General features: G+C 32.1%; 1 protein-coding gene across 2 annotated transcripts; it reads right to left on the bottom strand.

Annotated features, from left to right (window-relative positions):
• Positions 1–1560: 1560 nt before the first annotated feature.
• LOC130654582 (uncharacterized) lies at positions 1561–20685 on the bottom strand. 2 transcript variants are annotated; one of them, XM_057457191.1, is made up of 16 exons: positions 20333–20678; positions 20154–20201; positions 17801–19439; positions 17285–17540; positions 15728–15810; positions 14919–15036; positions 6063–6209; positions 5622–5703; positions 5284–5374; positions 5042–5118; positions 4821–4955; positions 3946–4068; positions 3676–3821; positions 3199–3334; positions 2758–2911; positions 1561–2440 (listed from the first exon to the last, which is right to left on the bottom strand). In XM_057457191.1, exons 2-16 carry the CDS (start codon positions 20190–20192, stop codon positions 2322–2324), a joined length of 3345 nt encoding a protein of 1114 aa, XP_057313174.1. In that variant the 5' UTR covers positions 20193–20201; positions 20333–20678; the 3' UTR covers positions 1561–2321. The 2 variants fall into 2 exon arrangements, 1 of the variants encoding a protein (XP_057313174.1); XR_008984456.1 differs by lacking the exon at positions 1561–2440 and having other exon boundaries at positions 2772–2911; positions 3676–3784; positions 20333–20685.
• Positions 20686–21967: the final 1282 nt, after the last annotated feature.

Genomic DNA, 21967 nt, shown 5'->3' with positions numbered 1-21967 from the left:
ACTGGATATATTCGTGCACACATAGAAGAAATTTTCAAAATACTATATACTGCGAGTCAGGTGATTAAATAGAAGTTTGATTTCGATTGTCACACAATCAAGTATGCAACAATGAGTGATAGTTAAAGGGGCTACGAACCGGTTAAAATGCTCACATTCCGTATATCCCGCGCACATATTAAAAATCCGGCAAACGCGTGCGCAATGAAGAGACCAACGCACTTTCCTCGCTGGTTCAATATTTTTTTTTCGAAAAGTATATTACGAAGAAATATTTCAGCGAGACTCATTCTAGATGAAAAGATGACGAAGGCTGGAGAAGATAAAAATTCTAGATATATCTAATGTTCGAGTATGTAAATTACGTACATGCCGGAAAAATAGCTAGTTTGTTTTTCGCCGTCATCAGCTCGACTTTCGTGTAAGTCACTAAAGTCGAAAATCAACAGCCGTTCCGTAGCCCCTTCAAATAAGGAATAAACATAACGCTGGTTAGAAGTTATTTTTACACGTAGGCAGCTGTTGCCTGTTTTCTCTTATTCAATACACGAATTATTTCTATCTATCTCAGAAATATAAGGGATTACAAAGTCTGACAGGGTGGGATTACAAAATGCGACAGGTTGAGAGATTAAAGTGCAACATGAAAGGATTATAAATTGCGATGTGATTACAAAGTGAAACATTGCATGGACAAGATCTGCACTAAAATGCTACCTCGTGTTTACGTGAGGTGTCCAGCAGTTCTGAAACTGAAGCATGCTCCTGGAAAGTTTTTATAGTTATGGAAGTTGTTTACTGTTTTTCTCATAAAAATTCCTTTTTGTAAATCACTTCACCTCTAAAAATTACTTTCTCTTAGGAAGTCCTTTTTTCAAACCACTTTACCCCTGAAATTTACTTTTTAAATATAAGTGACCATCAGACAAAAACAATGACGCAGTATTTTAGTGTACAGTCAACTCTCCAATTAACGAACACTCCAATTAACGGACACTCCAACTAACAGATACTCCAATTAGCGGACACCCCAAATTTCGGACACTCTAATTAACGGACACTCCAATTAACGGACACTCCAATTAACGGACACTCCAACTAACGGACACTCCAATTAGGACACTTCCAAACAACGGACAAATTCCTTTGTACCGGCAAAACCACGATCCAAACTTCACACGAAACTTTCTAAATAGCGGACAGTCAATTAGCGAAAACTGTAGTTAGCGGACAATTTTATTAGCACAAAATAACTTTCCCCCTAAAATTTATTTCTAATTAGCAGACAGGGTAAAAAAAAAAATCGTTAGAAACTTAAAAGTTGCTGGAGAAGCTATTTTACGTGGATAGCATGAGCGAAGATGATTCAGATTCTTACAGATTTCTTTAGCTACTAAAGTATAAGAATGAAATGCATTTCATTTGTCTGTAAGCCACCTAGCTAGTGCTTCAAACCCTTTTTAATAGTTTTGCACCGAAGGTATCCGCTAATTGGAGAGTTTACTGTATTACCCCAAAAAACTGGAAAAAAACCCGTGGAGGCAGAAAAAAGAGACAAAATAAATCTTGCAACTATCTTACTTCGTAAAAGATTATATACAATACAGCTCTTGAAAAAAGATGAGTAGTTCTCGCAGCGCAACTGAATCCTCAGAAAGGTGATAGGTCATTTTTGTACGTAAGGAAAATTTTTACGCGATCTCTATGTTTTGCGCATGCGTAATAAAAATGCTTATAGTGTCTGCATCCTACCTAAAACAGGCGAAATCTCGGTAAAATATAAAAGATTTTTTCTATGTACATATGTATAAAATTTGTTTGACAAATAAATAAAATAAAAATTCAAATATATCTAACGCTGTCATCTCAACTACCAGCACTTACGTTTTAAATTTTTTTTTAAAGCTGATTGAGTGCTTGTCGGTGCACCGTTCGTTTTAAAAACAAAAAAACATGTCAATATACTCAGTATTCCAAAGAGTGGATGTTTCCCATACACTATTTGCAATACTGAGTAGCTCAGCCAATCATGCGCTTGTAAAATGTCACGTGGATGTTTCCCATACACTATTTGCAATACTGAGTAGCTCAGCCAATCATGCGCTTGTAAAATGTCACGTGGATGTTTCTCATACACTATTTTGATTACTGAGTAGCTCAGCCAATTATGTGCTTATAAAATGTCACGTGAATGTTTGTCATATACTATTTTGATTACTGAGTAACTTAGCCAATCATGTGCTTGTAAAATGTCACAAGGATGATTCTCATATACTATTTTGATTACTGAGTAGCTCAGCCAATCACGTGCTTGTAAAATGTCACGTGGATGTTTCGCATACACTATTTTGACTACTGTGCAACTCGTCGTCGATATCAGTTGAAAATTCTGTTCGCTCCACCAGTTTTTCGTTCAACTGTTCATCTTCGTCTAAGAATGCTAAAACAAAAAGAGGGAGAGGGACAGTTAAACAAAACTAGCTATGTTTAGGAGACAATTTTCGTGCTTCATTTTATTAATTTTCGATTATTTTCACAAATTTTATTAAAGAAAACAGTAAAACAGAAGGGGATACAAACTTCTTTTTGTTATTTTGTCTACCAGATAGTTAACACTATATATGTTTCAATTACAAAGTAGGGCGTATGATTTGCATTTTCAAAGTAGGGCGTATGATTCGCATTTTTAGCCAGATGCAACTAAATGGAAAAGTCGATAAGGAGCACCAATTTAAACATGAAAGGAAATCCACTCACCATCGCTGTCGGGATGATCATCATCACCATTGGTAGTAAACACAACCGGTGTTTGACCATTTGTTGGACGAGTGAGAGTTGAAAAGATTTGTTGCTTGTCCTCCTTTTGTTGCAAATATTCAAGCATGACACGGTGAATAAAGATGTATTGATCCTAAAAAATATCCAATTTATTTTTATGCGAGTTTCTTGAGCTGAAATTTATGCAAGTTTCGAGTAAATTATGCGCGTCAAATATTCTATGACGTTTTATCACAAATAAAGATCTTCTATACTTCAATTTACGTCTTTCATTTGCAGCAAAAATACGTTTTTTATTGTTTTCTCAATTAGCAATAGTAAATTCGTCCCGCATGCATAAGCTCATGTCCGCAAATCGCAAATATCGGAGAAATATCTGACAAACTTTAATACAAATAATGCCTAAATAATAAAACAAACCTCTGTTTGAACCATCGAGCAACGCTGTGTTCGCATTAAACACACGACACCGTATACATCTACATTGTATTCATAGTGTAATTTATTCATTAGGATATCGAGACATAAGTAGGTACCAGTCCTTCCAACTCCAGCACTAAAAACAAAAGTCAGCCATAGAATTTCTAATTTCTAAGGGGCGCTGCAGAGTACTGGCCAGCAAAAAATGTTCAAAAAATAAGTATTAACGCAAATATTATATTCTAGGAGCAAGCTGCCTAGGAGGAAGCTGCCTATTTTATTTTAAAAAAATAACATTTTTCGCGGCAGATAAAGTTTCTTGTCACTAACGAACTAATTCATACTCAAAACTTAATTACTAAAAATTTGTTACAGCGACATTTCATTTGTACTCCCTGTGTTATAGAGACTGTTTCTCGCATTGGTTACATACAGTTAGATAAAAGTTATACTTTAAAGAAACAACTAAGCACTTACGAGCAATGGCAAATAAGCGGGCCATCTTCTGGTTGTTGTTGTAATCTGATAGTATGTATAAAGTCAAGCATTGCTGTTGTAGATTTCGGTACACCGTGGTCCGGCCATGCTATAAATTGATAATGTCGTAAATGCCGCGTTTCGCCCTAAATAAAAACATTGCTTTATGAAGTATCGCCAAGGATTTTCAATCTATGGACCAATGCCGTCATTTTTTAGTATTTCTTAAGATTAAAATAAATCGCTAAGCACCGGTTATTTAGCACTCACCTCAAACTCGAGTAGAAATTCTCTTTCAACCCATTCTGACGCTTCATACTCCGACAGTTGCGTAACCACTATTTCTCCGAAACGAGTCGACTCTGTGGTCGGCCAATACTCGTGACATTTAACCTAAACACGTGACTAATGTGTGAAAGCACGAAGACACTATTTTCGTAACGGACTCTTTGTTTTTATTGACAAACACGTAAAGAAGTTTGTAAGAATGTAAAAAGTGGTAAAACCAAAGCTCTTTTTAACTGGTAAAGGAGATTACTTTTCGCTTCGTGAGTGCAGTTCAAAACAAACTAAAACTTGTACCTTAAGGGGAGAAATTATTTGCGGAAGAAACTTAATTAAATTATCGGAATTAATTTTTGCGGATTTTGCCCAAATCCGCAAAAATAAATTCCGCAAATGATAGTGACGAAGAGGAGTGGTCTGTGGAGGACGATCCATGTAGAAATATTTTCGATATTTTCAATGACGATATTTGATCTTACATTTGCTAGTATTCTTTTTTTGATATTTTGATGAAAAATAGAGAGATGATATTCCATAAATTGAATGTTTTTTATATAATTAGGTACTAAATTAAGTTTTCGATTAACCCAAATTCTTGCATCCGCAAAGGTTTGTTCCGCAATATCTCTTTTGAGGTCGTTGTTCGCATCAATTTATTCCACAAAATATGCCATTTCTGGGACACTCATCCGCAAAAATAAAATCCGCACAAATCTGTTCCGCAATTTAATTTCCTCCCTTAAGGCAAAGTAACCAGTACATATTAACATTTTTTTTTCAAAGGAGTGGGTCAGTCAGAGAAAGATGAGATATTTTAGCATGTCAACGAAATTCCATCATAAGACATTCAAAACACTTACCCGACCCCGTTCCATACACTGTGTTACCATGACAATAATTCGTGAATTCTGCTCCCAGGTCATCCTCCAGAAGTCATCTGTCGTACTTGGTAGAGGACCTTGAGAAGCTATATATGCTCTAGGTCGTTTATAGCCCTACAGATAAATGATAACAGGTGTTTTCAATGTTACTAAATGCTGTTATAATAAACATGAACTAATGACCAGTGGCATCAACTTACGTGTACATAATTTGCGTTGATATAATCCGAACCAGGTTCATCGTCAATCGACGTTAATTTTACTCGTGTATAATCATCTAAACAATGTTGATAAAATTATTCTCGTAGACTTAACATTTGGTATAAACACAGTAACACTGACGGGCAAGTCAAGGTATCTTGCAAAAGTTTGCAAACGCGAAAATACAGAACATTTCAATGTGGATTACATTAAGTAATAGCACGATATATTTCATCCTTACATGCAAGCACGTTCACGTATCTATTTTTACCGCGGTTCTCCGGCATGTCAGCCACCTCATGTCGTTCAAATTTACCAACATCTCGCATGGACTAAAAAGCAGAATATGTTATTTCACGAGATGATAAAATGCAGAACAAACAGTGACGTATAAGATCGAAAATCTCCTAGCAACCGTAGGAGTATTAAAATGCACAGGTAGATGGCCAATGCGGTTTTTTATATGACGTCACACATGAATTTGCACAATAAATAATGCAGTTTTAGAATATGTTTCAAGTTATAACATGAAATGGAAAGCTTTTGGCAGATCTTTTTAAAGAAAAGAGCGTTACTCACCTCAAATTCTTCTGCGAAACGAAAGTCGCTGTCTGATGAGCTTCGTAGAACCCAAGCGCGGAAATCACGAACAGAAACAGGTCTAAACGCAAGATCTTCAAAATATAGATTCGTTATCATGATAAAATTAAAAGACAAGAAAAGATTGAAAAACTGAAAACAAACGAGTAGAAAATGCGTCATGCGACTAATGTCACATCAAAACGGTTTCCACTCTATTTACAATTTGATGAGATTTGAGGAGGTTCTGTGAACTTCTTTACTAGATTTTGGAGGTTTTAATACAAAAATAAGCGTTGTCATAGATACACCAAAAAATTACCAACAAAGTGGTAAAAAGGTACAAACACAACTAATTAATAGTGAATCAAATTAAAACTAAAAAAAAAAACGTGAGTTGATCCTTGTGGCAGAAGAAACAGGAAAAAGTAGCAAACTCACCTGGTCATCCCTTTGATACTTTTTCGTCTTTCCATCAAGATATCTGGTCCTGCGAATTTCCGTCTGGAATGTTTGGAGGATTTTTGACTGGAATGCATCAATGCAGATCGCACGTCATCAGTTGAGTCGCCACGTAAACTTCGTCCTCTACGTGAAGCAGCAGGCGAAATGATAGACACATACTTAGAACATTTATCTTTTAAGGTAAACAAAGTTTCTGACATGCTTCTTTTAAGAGAACCATTTCGAGAACATGTTGCATATTCTCTTAATGTCTGTTTGTCGAACAAGACATAATTCTCATCAATGAGTTCCGTCCTCATTCTTTACATATATTTGTTTTATTATTATTTGTATTATTATTATTATTATTATTATTGTTTCAAGTCCCTAAAATTAAGTCAGCTAAAGGCGTTAGGTGTAGCAACAACATCAGATGCAATATAAATACAAATTTTTCATCACAGTACGTTAACTAAATCTACTTGGCTAAAACTCTTCGTCAAAACAACAACAACAACAGCAACAACGAAACCCAATATGACAAAAAGGACGCAATGACGACAACAACAACGATAAAACCTACGACGACGAGCAAAAACAAAACAAAAAACGACAACAAACGAGACGACGACGACAGACGACGACGACAGACGACGACGGATTACAACATTAATACAAGTAAAGACAAAACCGACAAAGTCTTTTAACTTATGCAAAGTATATAAATGTTGACGCATTTTCATCCATACACACGCAAACAAGCAGGTACAATTCGCAAAATATTATGTCATATATAGCGCCTAAAAAATGAACACCAAAAATATCTGTTTAAAAACAAACTTCTTTCTAAAACCCAAGTCTACACGCAGCAAACGTTAATTTTTTTTTCTCTATAAATCAATGAAATTTTAATTGTTATAAATAAAATATGAGCAAAGTTGAATAGTTAGATTGGACGATATCATGAATCATAACATTCAAAAAAATGATTGAATGTTTCAATTTATGACTTTTAAAGCTAATCTTTACGTCGTTTGAAGCGGCTTAATCATTCTATACCTACGCATTCAACTGCTCATTTTTTCTATTCAAAACAGCTTTTATAGAATTTATTTAAACAACTTTTTATGCAATTAATTAATACCTAAATTAGGTTTGACAAATTAAATGATGCTGGTCTAAACAGTGTGTTTTTTGCATTAAAATGCTTCTGAAGTAAAAACGATATGCTAAAAATCAAAAAATTTTCATCCGCTTTTTAGCTTACACGGTCAACATGACACACGTATGTGAAAAAAAATTTAGGTTGCAAAAAAAAAAAAAAAAACGGGATTAGGTTTGCTAGTTTGACCTGATGTCTATGATGCAGTTCTTTAGTAAGTAAATAAATAAGTAACAAAAAGTTTTAACGTCCTTGGGGATTCCATCCTAACAGCTGGCTCTTCCTCCCCCCTCCCCCGACTGCAACTACCGCCAGAGATACGCATAGCATTGCTCTAACTTACTTGCCTGCCACACAAGTCGGTTAGTAGATGTTACTAATGGGCTGACAACACTACATTTAAAGTGCGCCATAGTGGGGACTTGTACCTGAAAACATATAATTACAAGCCGAATGCCAAAAATATCTTTTGTATCCACAAAAACAACAAGAACAACAAGAATAACAACACAAGATTATTATCAAAAATGATTTCACATTTAATGGCGTACAACAAATACAACAACCATACGCATTGTTTAAACAATTCAGAAAATGAAATTTAAAACATAATGTTGAAAAGAAAGTTAAAAAAATTTAAAAACACTTTCAGTTGGAGTCACGATTCAAATAAGAACTTGAAAAGTCAAAATAAAATTTAAATATAAATGTCTTATCACAGGTGAACTTCTTAAATAAAAAACTTGTTCGTTTCTTAATCTTTTTTTATTTCAGATTCATTCCTAAATTGTTCCAGCCAAATGTTTTTTTAACACTTTTTAATCACTGATAAGAAATAAGCCGCATGTTTCATCAAACAAAAGAAGAAGAACACAAAAGATGAACTGTGAAACACCTTGGTTTTACCTTGGAAGAAAGAAAACAAGGTTTTAATGAATTCACCGCATTATGCTCAATATTTCTGCATAATCTCATATCTTGAACACATTGCATATCAATAGACTACCTCCCCATCTCTTCGTGGCCAACAGATCTTGGTGAAGTTAGTAAAAAGAAAAATTTGAGATAACGCCCTATGCTTATTCATAATTAATTCAGGTTAAAAATACTTTCAACTTTAAGCATTATCTTCCGATTTTGAAACCTTCAAATAAAAATCTTCGTCATAACACCACGTTGGTCCCAAATTACAATTCATCTGAATAAAACGAACTAAACGAAACTATTTTACCATCCTGTAGAGCATCGCAATCTTCTGCCTCTGCAGTATTATCCAACATAATAGACGGAGAAACATGCTTATTAATTCTCGCAATTAAAAGTTTCGTGGAAAATACTTATACACGTCAATGGACGTTCAATTAAGAAGAAAATTGACAACTAAGAAACAAAAACAAAACTCCATCTTAGAGGTCAAGGACTTGCACAAACTTGAAGTGTTCGTAAAGTTTTAAACTCTTGGCTGTCTTTCTTGATAATCTCCTCCCTGACTGCTATTATAAAGGCGCATAAGGAATTAATTGAAAATGGATAAAAATTAACTGCAAATATGGTAACTGACTACAATTTTTTGGACGTGTTAAAAATATCAATCGAAGGTTTCATTTTCAAAAAATTCTCTCTCTTTCGAAACTCTCTTTTGCTATTACTTTTAAAACTAGTTCAAGTAGGTAAAAAACAACTTTGTTTCCAGTAATTTTAATTTCTTTATTCGTGCGAGAGCCGTACTTTTGTTGAATTGTGAGCGTAAGCAAAGAAGAGAAAAAAGAAAAAAACACAAAACTAAATTGAAATATTCTCAGTTTTCATTTTTAAATAGTTCACACAAGTGCAAAACATTATAAAGCCACACCAACAGTCTTTAATAACTCTGTCGTTTCAAATTTTATAACACCACTAATAATTTCAAAGTTATGATCAGCAACTATCTTTTAAAACCACAATTCAAATTAAGAAATTAAGAAAAAAAATATTAAATCGATCAACATTTTCATTCATCTAATGACAAACAACATAACATACAAAATCACAGCTTTAACGTAATTTAAAAGAATAAATATATTCTCTTGTGAAATTAAAAGAAGAAAAACACTTCAAAGCATGACTCAATCGTCCTCTACCATTAGGTAAAATAAACATTCACACAAAAATAGTAATGGTAGACAGAGATATGACAATGCGCTAAAAAAAGAAAAAAGTAACTATTTACCGGACTTTGAGGTTTATTGCAAGAGACACAAATTAACGCGATATCATTGAAGACGAAACTTTTTATAGAATTCTACCTGGACAGTCACAGTCTATCATCTTAAACCTTGCTCTTGAACCCTCCTCGATTAAAATTTTATTTCCACAAAAACCTTCTTCAACTACTCGACTATTTTTTGCTTAAACAGGAGTTTAGTAGTTGGTGCTTGTTTTTCAGCCTAGTGAGAACTACGTTACGAATATTAAAGCATTTTTGTACAATGTAAGAACCAAGGAAAGGAAACACGTTTTCGTCCAACATTTAATTTCCTTCGAAATACACGAACTCACTATTTACAGAAGGGATGTTAAGTTTTATATTCACCTTTTCCAGTATCACGAGGTTTCTTTTAAGAGAACAAAAAGAAAGTGGAGGCTATTATATTTGTAAGTTTACCATATGACTTAAATAAAATAATAATAAAAACAACAACAAACAAACAAACAAACAATAAATGAGTAAATAGTAAGAAACAAAAAGAAAAATTTTTTAGCTGCGTTTTAACTTGAAAACGAAAGTTTCAAAATCTACAATCTTGTACAATTTTGTCCTAGGGCTGAAATACACGATCATGGATCAATTTAAACTGACAGTTTTTTTTCATCAGTTTAACTGATAAGACGCACCTGTCTACACGTTCAGTTTAAAATGAAAAAACTTTCATTTTTTTTTCTTTTTCGACATGGACAGCGCAGTGCAAGGTGCAGCAATTGCGGCGGCTGTGGTTATTATTGTAAAAAGCAAAAAAGTACAAGAACGAAACGAACAATTTGGGTAAAGCCGTGGTTACAACGGATGCATTTATGAGGTACATGCGTTGTTAAGTGAACTTAGGCAGGAAGATCATTTGGAGTATTAAAAGTTCTTGCGTATTGGACCTGAAACTTTTGATGAATTACTGTTCCTTATTGAACATTCAATAATTAAAAAAATACAGTCATGCGAGATTCTCTACCTCTAAAAATCAAACTAGCAACAACTATTCGTTTTTTGGGGACTGGAGCTAGTTACGCAGATTTATTTACAACATCTTTTCTGAGTTCATAAAAGCACTTTATCAAAAATCACATAAAAGTTACTACGAAATCATTCGGAAGTGTTCGCCACGTGTTGAAAACAAAAGAAACATCCGGCTTATCTCATGATTTCAATAAAAAATTTTCATCAGTTTAACCTTGGAGGAATTCGTATTCTTTCCTCCAAGGTTTAACTGAAAAAGATGAACACGTCCATCTTTTAAAAAAAACTGATCAGTTTAAAAGGATCATGAAAAATTCATCCGTTCTTTTTGTTTACACGATCAGTTTTTTCTATTATCAGTTTAAACTGTCAGTTTGAACTGATCGTGTATTTCGGCCTTTAAAAGAAAATACTAGCAAAAACTAGCACATTTCGCGACACTTTTTTAAAAAAAAAAGAATTCCTGTATACATTTACAACCTCGTCACGTATTGTTGTCAATCTGTGTTGCTATGCCAACAAATCTATACGCTATTTAAATGCTCGCTATAATAATTATACTAAGTAGAAACTAACACTTGTGTTAATTGAATTTCCGCGCCTGAAGGCGTAGGAAATTCTTTAAAACCGTCGTTATTTTCTTTCGGAGCATTTTTTGAGAAAAAATCGACCCTGGGATTTCACGTTCTTCTGAGAGAAGGATAGTATTGGTATAACCGACTAACTAACTAACCCTGTCCCAAATGGTCAAATGCAACGTCACAGATTTAAACTTCGTACCCAAGCTCCCAAGTACTGGAAAGTCATCTAAATGACGTTTCAGGCCGAAATTGGTATTTGTTTTCGACAAAATTTGGCACAGTTAACAAAAAAAGTATGCTGAACATAATGGTGACATCATAATTTTGATTTTTGTCACCTAAATGTCATTTTAGGCCAAAATTGGTCCAATAATTAAAACTACTTTATTTTCAACAAAATTTGGCACAGTTAACAAATGAAGTATGCTGAACATGATGGTGACATCAAAATTTTGATTTCTTGTTACCTAAATGTCATTTTAGGCCAAAATTGGTCCAAAAACTAAAACTACTTCAATTTCGGACAAATTTGGCACAGTTAACAAATAAAGTATGCTGAAAATGATGATGATACAAAAGTTTGATTTTTTTGTCAACTAAATGCCGTTTATGACCATAAACGTTTCAATCACAAGACTTTCAACCATTAGGCTGTATTTTTTGTTAGCAATTTCTTAGCAATTTCTTTTAAAATGTGAGTTTATCATGACACGTTTCGTTTTGTTTGCGTTTGTTGTATGATATGTCACTTGTGTGCTTTATCTTCAGAGCTTCATGCACCAAACCTCTCCAAATGTTTGGCACGTAGCAGGTTGTCATTAAATATTTTGGTAGCGAGCGGAAATTCTTAGAGCCCCCAGGGCTTCTTGTTTGATGTGTTTCGTGAGAGGGTGTGGTTCAAGTGTTACTCAGTACAAAAGTTTGTTCCTAAAGTTTCTTGAATAAAAGAACAGGGGTGCTTGTGCACATAATTTTCAATTAATAAGAAGCTGGTAGGTGTTTTTTAAAAACAAATTGGCAAACTTTTATAACTTGTAATTGTGTTCAACCTTTTAAATTTATTTTCTTAAAACATTTTTACATATAACATGTTTCGTTACTATGTTGTTAAATAGAATGTCATGTAAAACCTAGCGTATTCTAGGTCGGGTTATTGAATGACACACCTATTTATTCAACTGTTGAAAAAAAAACTTTTAGAAATTTTAGAAATCAAATTGCCGGTTATGTTAAAAACTATTTTCTCTCTTTTGAATACTTTGCTTTTAAAGAAAAAATCCCTTCTGTTAATGAAAGCAAGCGAAACGCGGAACTCGAATATATATTACGAATATATGGTACGAAAAGACTGTAACTATAGACATAAGCCATATTTTAAATTAATTAAAACACATTCGTATTGTTATGACGATGTGAAACAGACAGGACGGCAGTTAGGTAATTCACAGCTGCAAAAAAAATTTTCATATTAAAACGAAGAAACAACAAGAATTTATCGCTACGTTCTTTATTATTAGAGACTCTCTTGTTTAAAAAATTAAGTTCCAATTTTGGGCAAAGTGTAAGAATACGCTAAAAATATGTTGCATTTGAAAATAGCTCTGAAACCCTGAATTTATTTCAGCTTTCCGAGTTTTTGGTTTTCATAAAAAAATTTAATGCAAAGAGATTCAAATGTTTTCTGATACAATTAAAACGTTCTAGAATAAAAACGCACCACACTGAGATTGTCAATCTAAGTCTTTAAATGTATGAACAAGACATACATCAATATAAGTGGTATAATTAAAAAAATAAATAAAAACCATAAGAAAAAAATAAACGCAAACATTTTGCTACCACAAGCATCTTTTAACCTCATCATTATACATGTCTTCATGTTAATAAAATTTCTTGTTACCAAAAACATTTTCAAGAAAAGAAAACAAAAAAACACGACATGTCTATACACACATCAATCACACGAAACAATCGTGTATTTTTTCACAAGCTCATCAAAAATTCCACGAGCAAACTTGAAGAGCAACAAAAAAAAAGTTTTAAAAAATACTTACATCAGACAAAATCTTCTTTCCATCTTGAAATTTTCTTTACGACAGAAACTCAATCTTAACATCTGTTCATCTTATCAAATTTTATATGCGCACATGTACAACGTGTATCAAATATAATGCAAACATCTTTCAATATAAGTACGTAAATGAGAGAAACAAAAGCATAAACAAGCCTTTATTTCTTATGTACATGCTGTTATAGTCATGTTTACATATGAACATTTTATTGTATACACTTAACTAGGTGGTTAATTTAAATTCTATGCATTAAATATGAACGTTTTAAATCGATCGTTCTTTTCACAGATTAATTATGGCGGGATTATTAAAATATTTTCTTTTGTGTATTGAAAATTATTTAAATGTTATTTATTTTCTTAAAATTCTCTTTCTAACCTAACACAATAATTTTTTAAGGAAGCAAAAACCAACATGAACAAAAATTACAAGCAGTGTTCTGGGCTGTGACGTAAACCAAGTTTTTCGTTGAAATAAATATGGTCAATGTATACCAAACAGAGACAGATAAAAACTAGAAACAAACACGAATACTGATGGGTGATGTGTTGACATCAGTTAAAATGGTAACCGACTAAAAACATTAAAAAGGAAAAACAACAGCAACAAAAACAAAAACAACAGCAAAAACAACAAAACAACAACAAAAACAACATCAAGTAACAACAACAAAATAACAACAAGTAACAACAAACACTAACACCAAACCAACAACATCAAAAACCAAGGCAAATCATTAACCTTTAAAAAACTAACAAAGTAAACAATCTTTTTACCGCTGGCAGACAATCTTTATGAAAATTTAAAAAGATTTTTCTCTTACACGCTGCCTTCAAAATGACATAACAAACCATGGTAAGTGTTCCATGTGGTAAAAACCGTTACAAACCACGCTGTTAGTTATGTCAATGTGTCATGTCAAACGAAACACCGATGCAACATACGATTAGAAGTAATGAGTTTTCATTGTCATGTCAGATTGTCCATCAACATATGACATGTGCTTATTTCATTAATTTCTCGTTGACCGTTTGTAATTATGTACAGTCTAATTTCAAGTTATGTTATGGTACAAATGGGAGAAATTGTGATAACTTGTGATATTATCGCCGCATACGATGCAAGTTCAATTTTACAGCATGGGGAGTTGAAATGGGTTTAAGTCATTATTATAACTGAGGTGTCATTACACAAAATAAAACGTACCACAACAGCCAAAAATATGAAAATACATGAAAATTTTCAAAGGAAAATGTTTCGACGGAAAAACTCGGACACAATTTTTTTATTTCAGCGAAAAAAATTTTTGGACAACATTTATAAAGTCAAAAAATGTATGGGAAGTCTTTTAAACGAATTTCAACAAAATTTCAAAAGCAATGGCTACAGGAAGTGAGACAAAAAGAAGGCTAGAAGCAATTATGGTGTACATACACTCAATGAAGACCTAAAAAGGGTCTTCCGAATCCAACTCTGTAGATAGAGCCTCAGAAATGCCAGCTTCGTCTAACTTTTAATACTCATGAAATGTAAAAAAAAGATTCAAAACTACAGTTTTTATTGATTTCCATATTCGCCCATATACATTTTCTATGCACCGGTCCTCTTATAAAAAATTATAAAAATTCTTGGACAAAAAAAAAATCCTAAAGTTTTTTTCTGTCCAAAAATTTTTGTTCCAGATGTAATAACAACAACAACAACCCGCAACTTTAGAAACAACCACAGCACTATGTGAAACTTTACGCACTTAAACAAGCCGATGTTGTAGCTACACCTTTTTCTTCTTCCCTTCCCATAAAAAATAAAAAACAAAAAAACATAACATACCTTTGTCTTCGTCTGCACACAACGATAGTGATAATCAAACTCAACAATATAAAACAAACCAACAAAACAGAAAGAACGATTAAAATTGTAGTGTTTGGACCTGCAATCTTTGTGTTGACTAAAAAAAGAGAAATTATATTGTAGAAATACACTCATAATTTCTACATTGTAGAAATTATGAGTGACGATTGCTTCAGTAACCCCCTCTCCGTAGATGTCAATTTAATAAAGGTATTCCTTACTTTTCCAACAACTAAAACCGGTAAGTAAAACTGACAAACAATAAAATATTATCTTATTTGAGATTTATTTTCGTGAATTTCTTATTCTTTATCTATTTTGCAAAACTTTTAGCGAATAATAACGACGGGAATCATTCGCAAAAATAAACCTACGCAAAAATAAACCTACGCAAAAAAATTACAAAAACTCGCTATTTACTAAACTAATGAAAGTGATAAAATTGTTCGTATGGCGATACAAAAAATCTTCGCGAAAAATCAACGTAAAAATTGTTCGTTTAGCGATACGAATGATCTTTGCAAAAAGTCAACGTAAAAATTGTTCGTATAGCGATACGAATGATCTTCGCGAAAAATCAACGTAAAAATTGTTCGTATAGCGATACGAATAATCTTCGCGAAAAATCAACATAGCACGCAACTGCGAAAATTAGTTAAAAAATATTTATCAAAGCTACACGATTTTTTGTTTGAGATTTAATTTTGAACTTTTTTCTGACTTCTACGAAATTTCCAGAGCTTCTCAATTGAATAAGAAAGCAAGATTGCAGAAGAAAATATGCGTACTTGTTTCTTTATATGTCGTATGAGCTTCTGTAAATTGAGAATGATAAATCGACTTGTTAAATAACTCCGCTTCAACTTGAAATCTAGAAAAGTAAAAATTTTAGTCAACGAGTATTGACAATTGTTTTCATTCTTTAAATTCACCACCTTAGTAAAGGCAAAAGTTAATAAGCATTGAAACTCTATATATTAATAATTAACACAACACATGGAAAAATTAACTTTCAAACAGATGGTTTCCATCGCAGTTTTCCAACATATACAATACTATAAAATATTTATCAGCAATGTATAAAAATAGATACTGGGTCTAATGAACTTCAAATTCACGCTGCATTAATGCTGCAGAATTATGAAGATTGTAATCAAACACATTAAAATTAATTTTCGATAAAGTTTTTTTTTCGAGCACTTGCTGATAACCTTCTTGTCATACAGCTGTTGCACTTCAAATGCTGTCTAACGATGTAATGTAACAAGTGAATTATCTTCACACAAAAGGCGTGTTACGATGATATACTTTATAAACACTTTTTTGGGGTCACACGACAGTTCTGTAAATTCTTGTTCTGCCTTTTATACATTATATATTCAATTGTGAACAAATCGTGCGACATGTATCAGTTGTGAAAGAAAATATCATATTTTCGGTTGCATGATGTAAACCAAGCTTTAACTCGAAGAGATGCAAACAAAATGTTTAGGATAGAAAATTAAAGAATAAATTATAACAAAAGGATTCACGTATGTATAATATCATAAAGTCTTCATGATCAAGATGGAAGGTAAAAGAGTTTTTATTTAAAATATCAATTTATAATACCTATGGTTAATTTACGATATATTCTACCCAGCAGGATGATCTTCTAAGCTATCAATGACAGTCTTGTGAAGAGGGTTACATTTTACTAAATCATCACGAGTTTCAAATCATTCATTATTAACAAAAACTTTATGAAAATTAACAATATAAAGACACGGGGTCAAACATGCGAAAATATATTTACAGAAAATAAACTTTTTAAAAATAAAATTAAGAGCGAGAAAAATTTTTAACCCAACAATACTCAATGTAACATTAACAGCTGGTTTACTATTGTGTGTCCATGGTGTCTAAGTAGAAGTGAATGTGACATGCAGATGGTGGTCCACATGTGAATCACACTTGGAGGCAGGCCATTGTTGGATCAGACGACATTAGATATTACATTACACGATAAATGATAACAATGTAAATCAAATTCTTTAATTTACACTGAATTAGAATGTAATCGATGTATCCATACGGTTATCTGGTTGGGTGATTTCTCTACTTACTTGATAACTTTACACAGGAAACTTTAACTGTTTTTTATATAGTGAAAATGAGGCACAGACGCTTAGTACTGTCCACTGATAATTAAAATATGAAAGATATTAAAAAAAGTAAGTTTAAAATACAATAGAGGTTTATATTTATGGATGCTCAGAAAGATTTAACAAACATACAGAAGTATGATATGAAAATATGTTGTGAAGAAGTTATACTTGTAAAATAATTGTGGATAATAATATTACCTGTAACTAGTTCCAGGCTTCAAAGGACCATTACATACATATATCGGTTGTATATCACATTTCAAATCGATTCCGATGCTTGTTGCATGCATTCCATCATTATTATTTACCGCTTCTCTTTTCATTCTTTTTGTTTCATCATGATTCAAGTTTTTAACTGATTTTTTCAAGTTTGGAATTTCAACAGCTCGATATCTGCGGAACCGGTGAGCCGGTCGGTTGTTGACATCAAACCATGTAGACACACTTGCAGAATCTAAAGTTAGCAACTTTAATGTTAACTGCACAGTATATTCAATAACTTAACAGATTTCTTAACTCACTTTAAAATAATTTTGGACTCAAAACACCTTTTACAACTTTTTTTTACCTCTTCAACTATTTCTCATGGCTTATTTTTATCACTTGCTAATTGGAATATGCTTTCTTGTTTCAATCACATGACAGAATTGAGAAACAGAAAAATAAAATTGTAAACTATAAGGAAACTGTATTGCTGACGAAAAATTGTTTTACCTGAAACACCATCTTTAAATTCTTGCACTAAAATATACACATGCTTCACTTCTGTATGGTCGTATGGAATGTAAATTTGAATTTTCAACGTGGTACCGGTTGTTTTATCTAAAATGCTTGGTAATGTTTTAATTCCAGGTTGATTCGTAAATGACTCTTCCGTTGTTGGTAATGATGTTATGAATTCAGTTGTAGTGCTTGTACTATTTGTTGGTGTCGTAGGTGGTGTCGTGGGTGGTGTCGTTGGTGGTGTCGTGGGAGGAGGTACTGATACTGCGATATGTTTTGATGAGGATACAGCACTCGACTGGATTTTTGTGCTTTGGTTAGCTTTAACAATATAAGAAGACGATGGTCGAGAAGAAGTTCTTAAAATAGTTTTTGCATTTGAAGATAAAGGAAATGATGAAATTGAGCTGTATGTCTTGAAACTGGAAAGCCTTGTATAACTTGAAGACATCAAATAGACACTAGATAACGCTTTCAATAACTGTGTACTTGAAGTCAATGTAGTGGTTTTATTTCTTGATAGTTGTACACTGGTAGTTGACTTAGAAGTGGTTAAAAATGCATTATTTGACATCATATAGCTTGAAGCTGTTGTAAATTCGCCTATGATTATGCTCGATGTGAAATACTGTGAAGTTACTTGAGCGATTGCGGAAGAAGTAATGACAACTGTTGATGATGGTGTTTGCAATTCGGTTTGTTTGGTCAATACTGTTTCTAAATCAGCTAAAATTGTTGATCCTAGAGATGATGACATTTCCTTCTTCTGATAGGATGTAGTTGCAACAACTGAGGTCATCCTGTTTGTATATTTCACACTGGTCACAATTTTTACATCTTCTGGTGGTACTGCACCATACTGATTAATAGTACTTGATGATAAGCTGCCATGCATTGATGATAACAAAGATGGTGTCCTTTGTTTTGACATGTAAATTTTGTTTAATACTGACCGATCTGTCTTGTGGTGCTGAACAGTAAAAGATGGAGTAATAACAATTTGTGAAGTTATAAAACTTTTATCGGATGTTGCAAGAATCTTATTACCATAATTGGTGCTGGCTTTAATTGAAGCACTGGTCAAAGTCACAGGAGTAGTGTGCAACAAAAATGCTTCGTTTTTCCTACTTTTGGGAGAACTTTTTAAGTAACTGGAAGAAGAATAAATTTTATGTGATGTTGTATATTTTATTCTCGTTTCAATTGTATTGGAATGAGATTTTGATGCAGAAATTTTTTTTACTACTGATAAAAACATTTTCTTGGTTGATTTAATATCATTTAAAATCGCACTACTACTAATAATATCTTTACTTTGCACACTTTTCTCGTTTGCTGACGTTGCAGTTTCTTTACTGTTGACAATTTTCTTTAGTTTACTTTCTATTTCTGCAGATAATGATGATGCTTTCTTTTTGTTTTTGAAACTAACTGAAGAAGTTACAATAATATCATAGCTTGGCTTGTTAACAGTTGGTGCAATTTCTGTGCTTTTCAAATCTTCAACAACACTTTGCTTAAAAGCATGCACAAGGGATGTTTTAATGACAGCGTTATGTTGTACTGTGTTATTTTTATTATTTTCTTTTATGAACACGGATTGTGAATACACTGGTGAAATAGCAAGCAGCTAAAAAAATATACATACTTTAGTTATAATTTAAATAACAAGTAATAATAAGAACTTTCTTTATTTTTACTTTATTTAATTTTTTCATATTATTTTGAGATAGTAAACAAATCCCTACACAAATATAACTGTTGTTGAGAATCCAATACCTATTTCTATTTGTGTCACTAAATTTTTTTATCTTCTTCATAGATTAAAAAGGGGCCGGCAGAAAATTTAAATAAAAAAGATAGTAAAACCTGTCCATGTATCCATGGTGTTGATCATACTGTGAATAAAAAACTGTTAAAAAAATGTCTGTGTGTCCTCTTACAAAGTAAAATGGTTTGATACCAAAAGACTTTAAAACACTGACTTCTGTTATACACTGGTAAGATTAAAATCATAATAAATTAAATGTGCTATGAATATTTTACAATTTTTTTGTTTCTTTTATAGTTTGGGCAGTCATTATATGTTTAAATTCAACTCCGCAGCATTCCTTAATATCGCAATTGCGGAGAGACATTTTAGCTGCATGCAAATATTAACAACAGCAAAATTTTCTCATACAAATGAACAATAAAATATGGAAATATAGTTATGTTTTTAACAGGTTCTTACCACGAACAGTTTTATATCTCAAATCAAAATATGATTAAGCCTTAAAGTAAATATAACAGGACACCTTGCTTAAGCTTTCAGACACACATTGTTTACAAAAAACAAACATACCAGAATAATAAATACTTGAAAAAAGCTCTCCATTGTCATCTTTTCTATCTAAAAGAAAAGTAAAACATTTACGTATAAAATGTTAAACACACCTTTACCGTTGCAAAACGTTTTACAAGCATACAAGTTTTTTATACATAACTACTTCATCATGTATTGTGATAAAAAAATATATATACCCGTCAAAAAGGTTTTTAAGCTGTGGTTTTAAAAAACTTTGATCCATACAGGAAAATAAAACCTGTTTTTGTGATCGTGCACAATTTTTTTAAACCACAATTTCATAACAAAAAATACTGCAACAATATCTCAACTACACTACAAAAAGATTTCTGTAATAAGCTTGGCTTCAACTATAACAAAAAGTTAATAAAAAGTCTGAAAAAATAACAAATAGATTATCCAAATTAATCATATATCATACAACAATCAAAAAAATACAGAAAGACATCAATTTAAAATTTAATTAATTCATTATAACCCCTTTGTTGAAACCACTAAGCCAATTATAATCACTTTCTGCTAACAATCACAAATTGTGTATGAGTTGAAGAGCATGTTCTCCCTTAATTTCACAATTAAAATTATAAGAATGATTTAAGAAAAAGGAACAAGACTTGAACTATTATTTACCAGAAAAATAAAAATAATGTATATAATGTTTATAATACACAACAACAATGCATGCTACTGCTTATTTACATCAAAAGAATGTACCGTGTTTCATAAACTCCCTAAATTCCAAACGTGATAACAAATACTAACTACCATTCATAAAGAAGTATTGATTGTGTTTACATATTTAGGTACATCAAGTTGATATGCATGTCATAAATAACCAAAAGCTGTATACTATGTTGCAGCTTCAAAAAAAATAAAAATGTGTAGTTTGTTAAAAAAAACATCTCATTCATGAAGTGTTAATATTTACACAATGTCTCAAACCTTTCCTATTATTTTAATATTTTTAAAATTCATAAAACAATTTAATTATGTTATATACATGTAATATTTCTTGATTTAACAAACATTATTTCGTTTAACTTTTTTGATTGAGTAAAGTACAACGCTGATTGTCATCAAAAGTGATTTACATATATAGTTTTATAATTATTATACAATCTTTTTTAGTAATCTTTGTACAAAAAACAGACAGCTTTAACTATGAAAAGCTGAGTTTATAAGCACATTAAACACTTTCGTAAATCTCATACACAAGCCAACCCAATCATAGTGTGTAATATGTAACGAAGAAATAATAATGAAGTTTGAATATTTTTTTTTTCTTAAATTAAAAAATTTCACATATGGAATTCATCCAGTTAAAAAATTTCCTGAAATTTTTTTTATACAGTTTTACTATTTGATGTGTGTATAAGACGGTATGGGAATATTTTTTTCAAAAATAAGTAAAAAAATGAAAGAAGGAAAAAAATACAGGACTTACCTCCACTGCTTCTCAAAGTTGAACAAAATAATGACATCATTAGAGCTAACTAATTAAAAAAATACAATTAAGGATCTCATTAATGAGAAATTAACATAAAAATACAGTAGAGATGCGGATGATCTTTTTTGTGACATCTAAAAAAACAGGATGTAACAGTCAAGGAGGATTCTAATTAAACAACTTTTTTGTTTGTTTTTGTCATTTCCATGAAAAACTTTTTGTAATGTTGAGACAAAAAAAATTTCTAAGTAGACCAAAGAAAAATTTTGCAGGAAGTAATAAGAAAAATTTTCTGCAAAATGGGAGGTCATTAATATACCTGGTCCACATCTATGCTGATGAAGAAGGAAAGTGATGCCAACTC

Source organism: Hydractinia symbiolongicarpus, chromosome 8, assembly GCF_029227915.1.
Source record: "Hydractinia symbiolongicarpus strain clone_291-10 chromosome 8, HSymV2.1, whole genome shotgun sequence".
NCBI lineage: Eukaryota > Metazoa > Cnidaria > Hydrozoa > Anthoathecata > Hydractiniidae > Hydractinia > Hydractinia symbiolongicarpus.
The sequence above is the reverse complement of the archived record's forward strand: the minus strand, read 5'-3'. Positions and strand labels throughout refer to the sequence as shown.

Coding starts and splice junctions, on each gene's coding strand:
- LOC130654582 (XM_057457191.1), bottom strand. CDS start 20,192: ATGACAATGGAGAGCTTTTTTCAAGTATTTATTATTCTG. Junction 15,811..17,284: donor AAGCCTGGAACTAGTTACAG/GTAATATTATTA, acceptor TTACTTTTCTAG/ATTTCAAGTTGAAGCGGAGT. Junction 6,210..14,918: donor GTGTGCAGACGAAGACAAAG/GTATGTTATGTT, acceptor TGCTTCACGTAG/AGGACGAAGTTTACGTGGCG.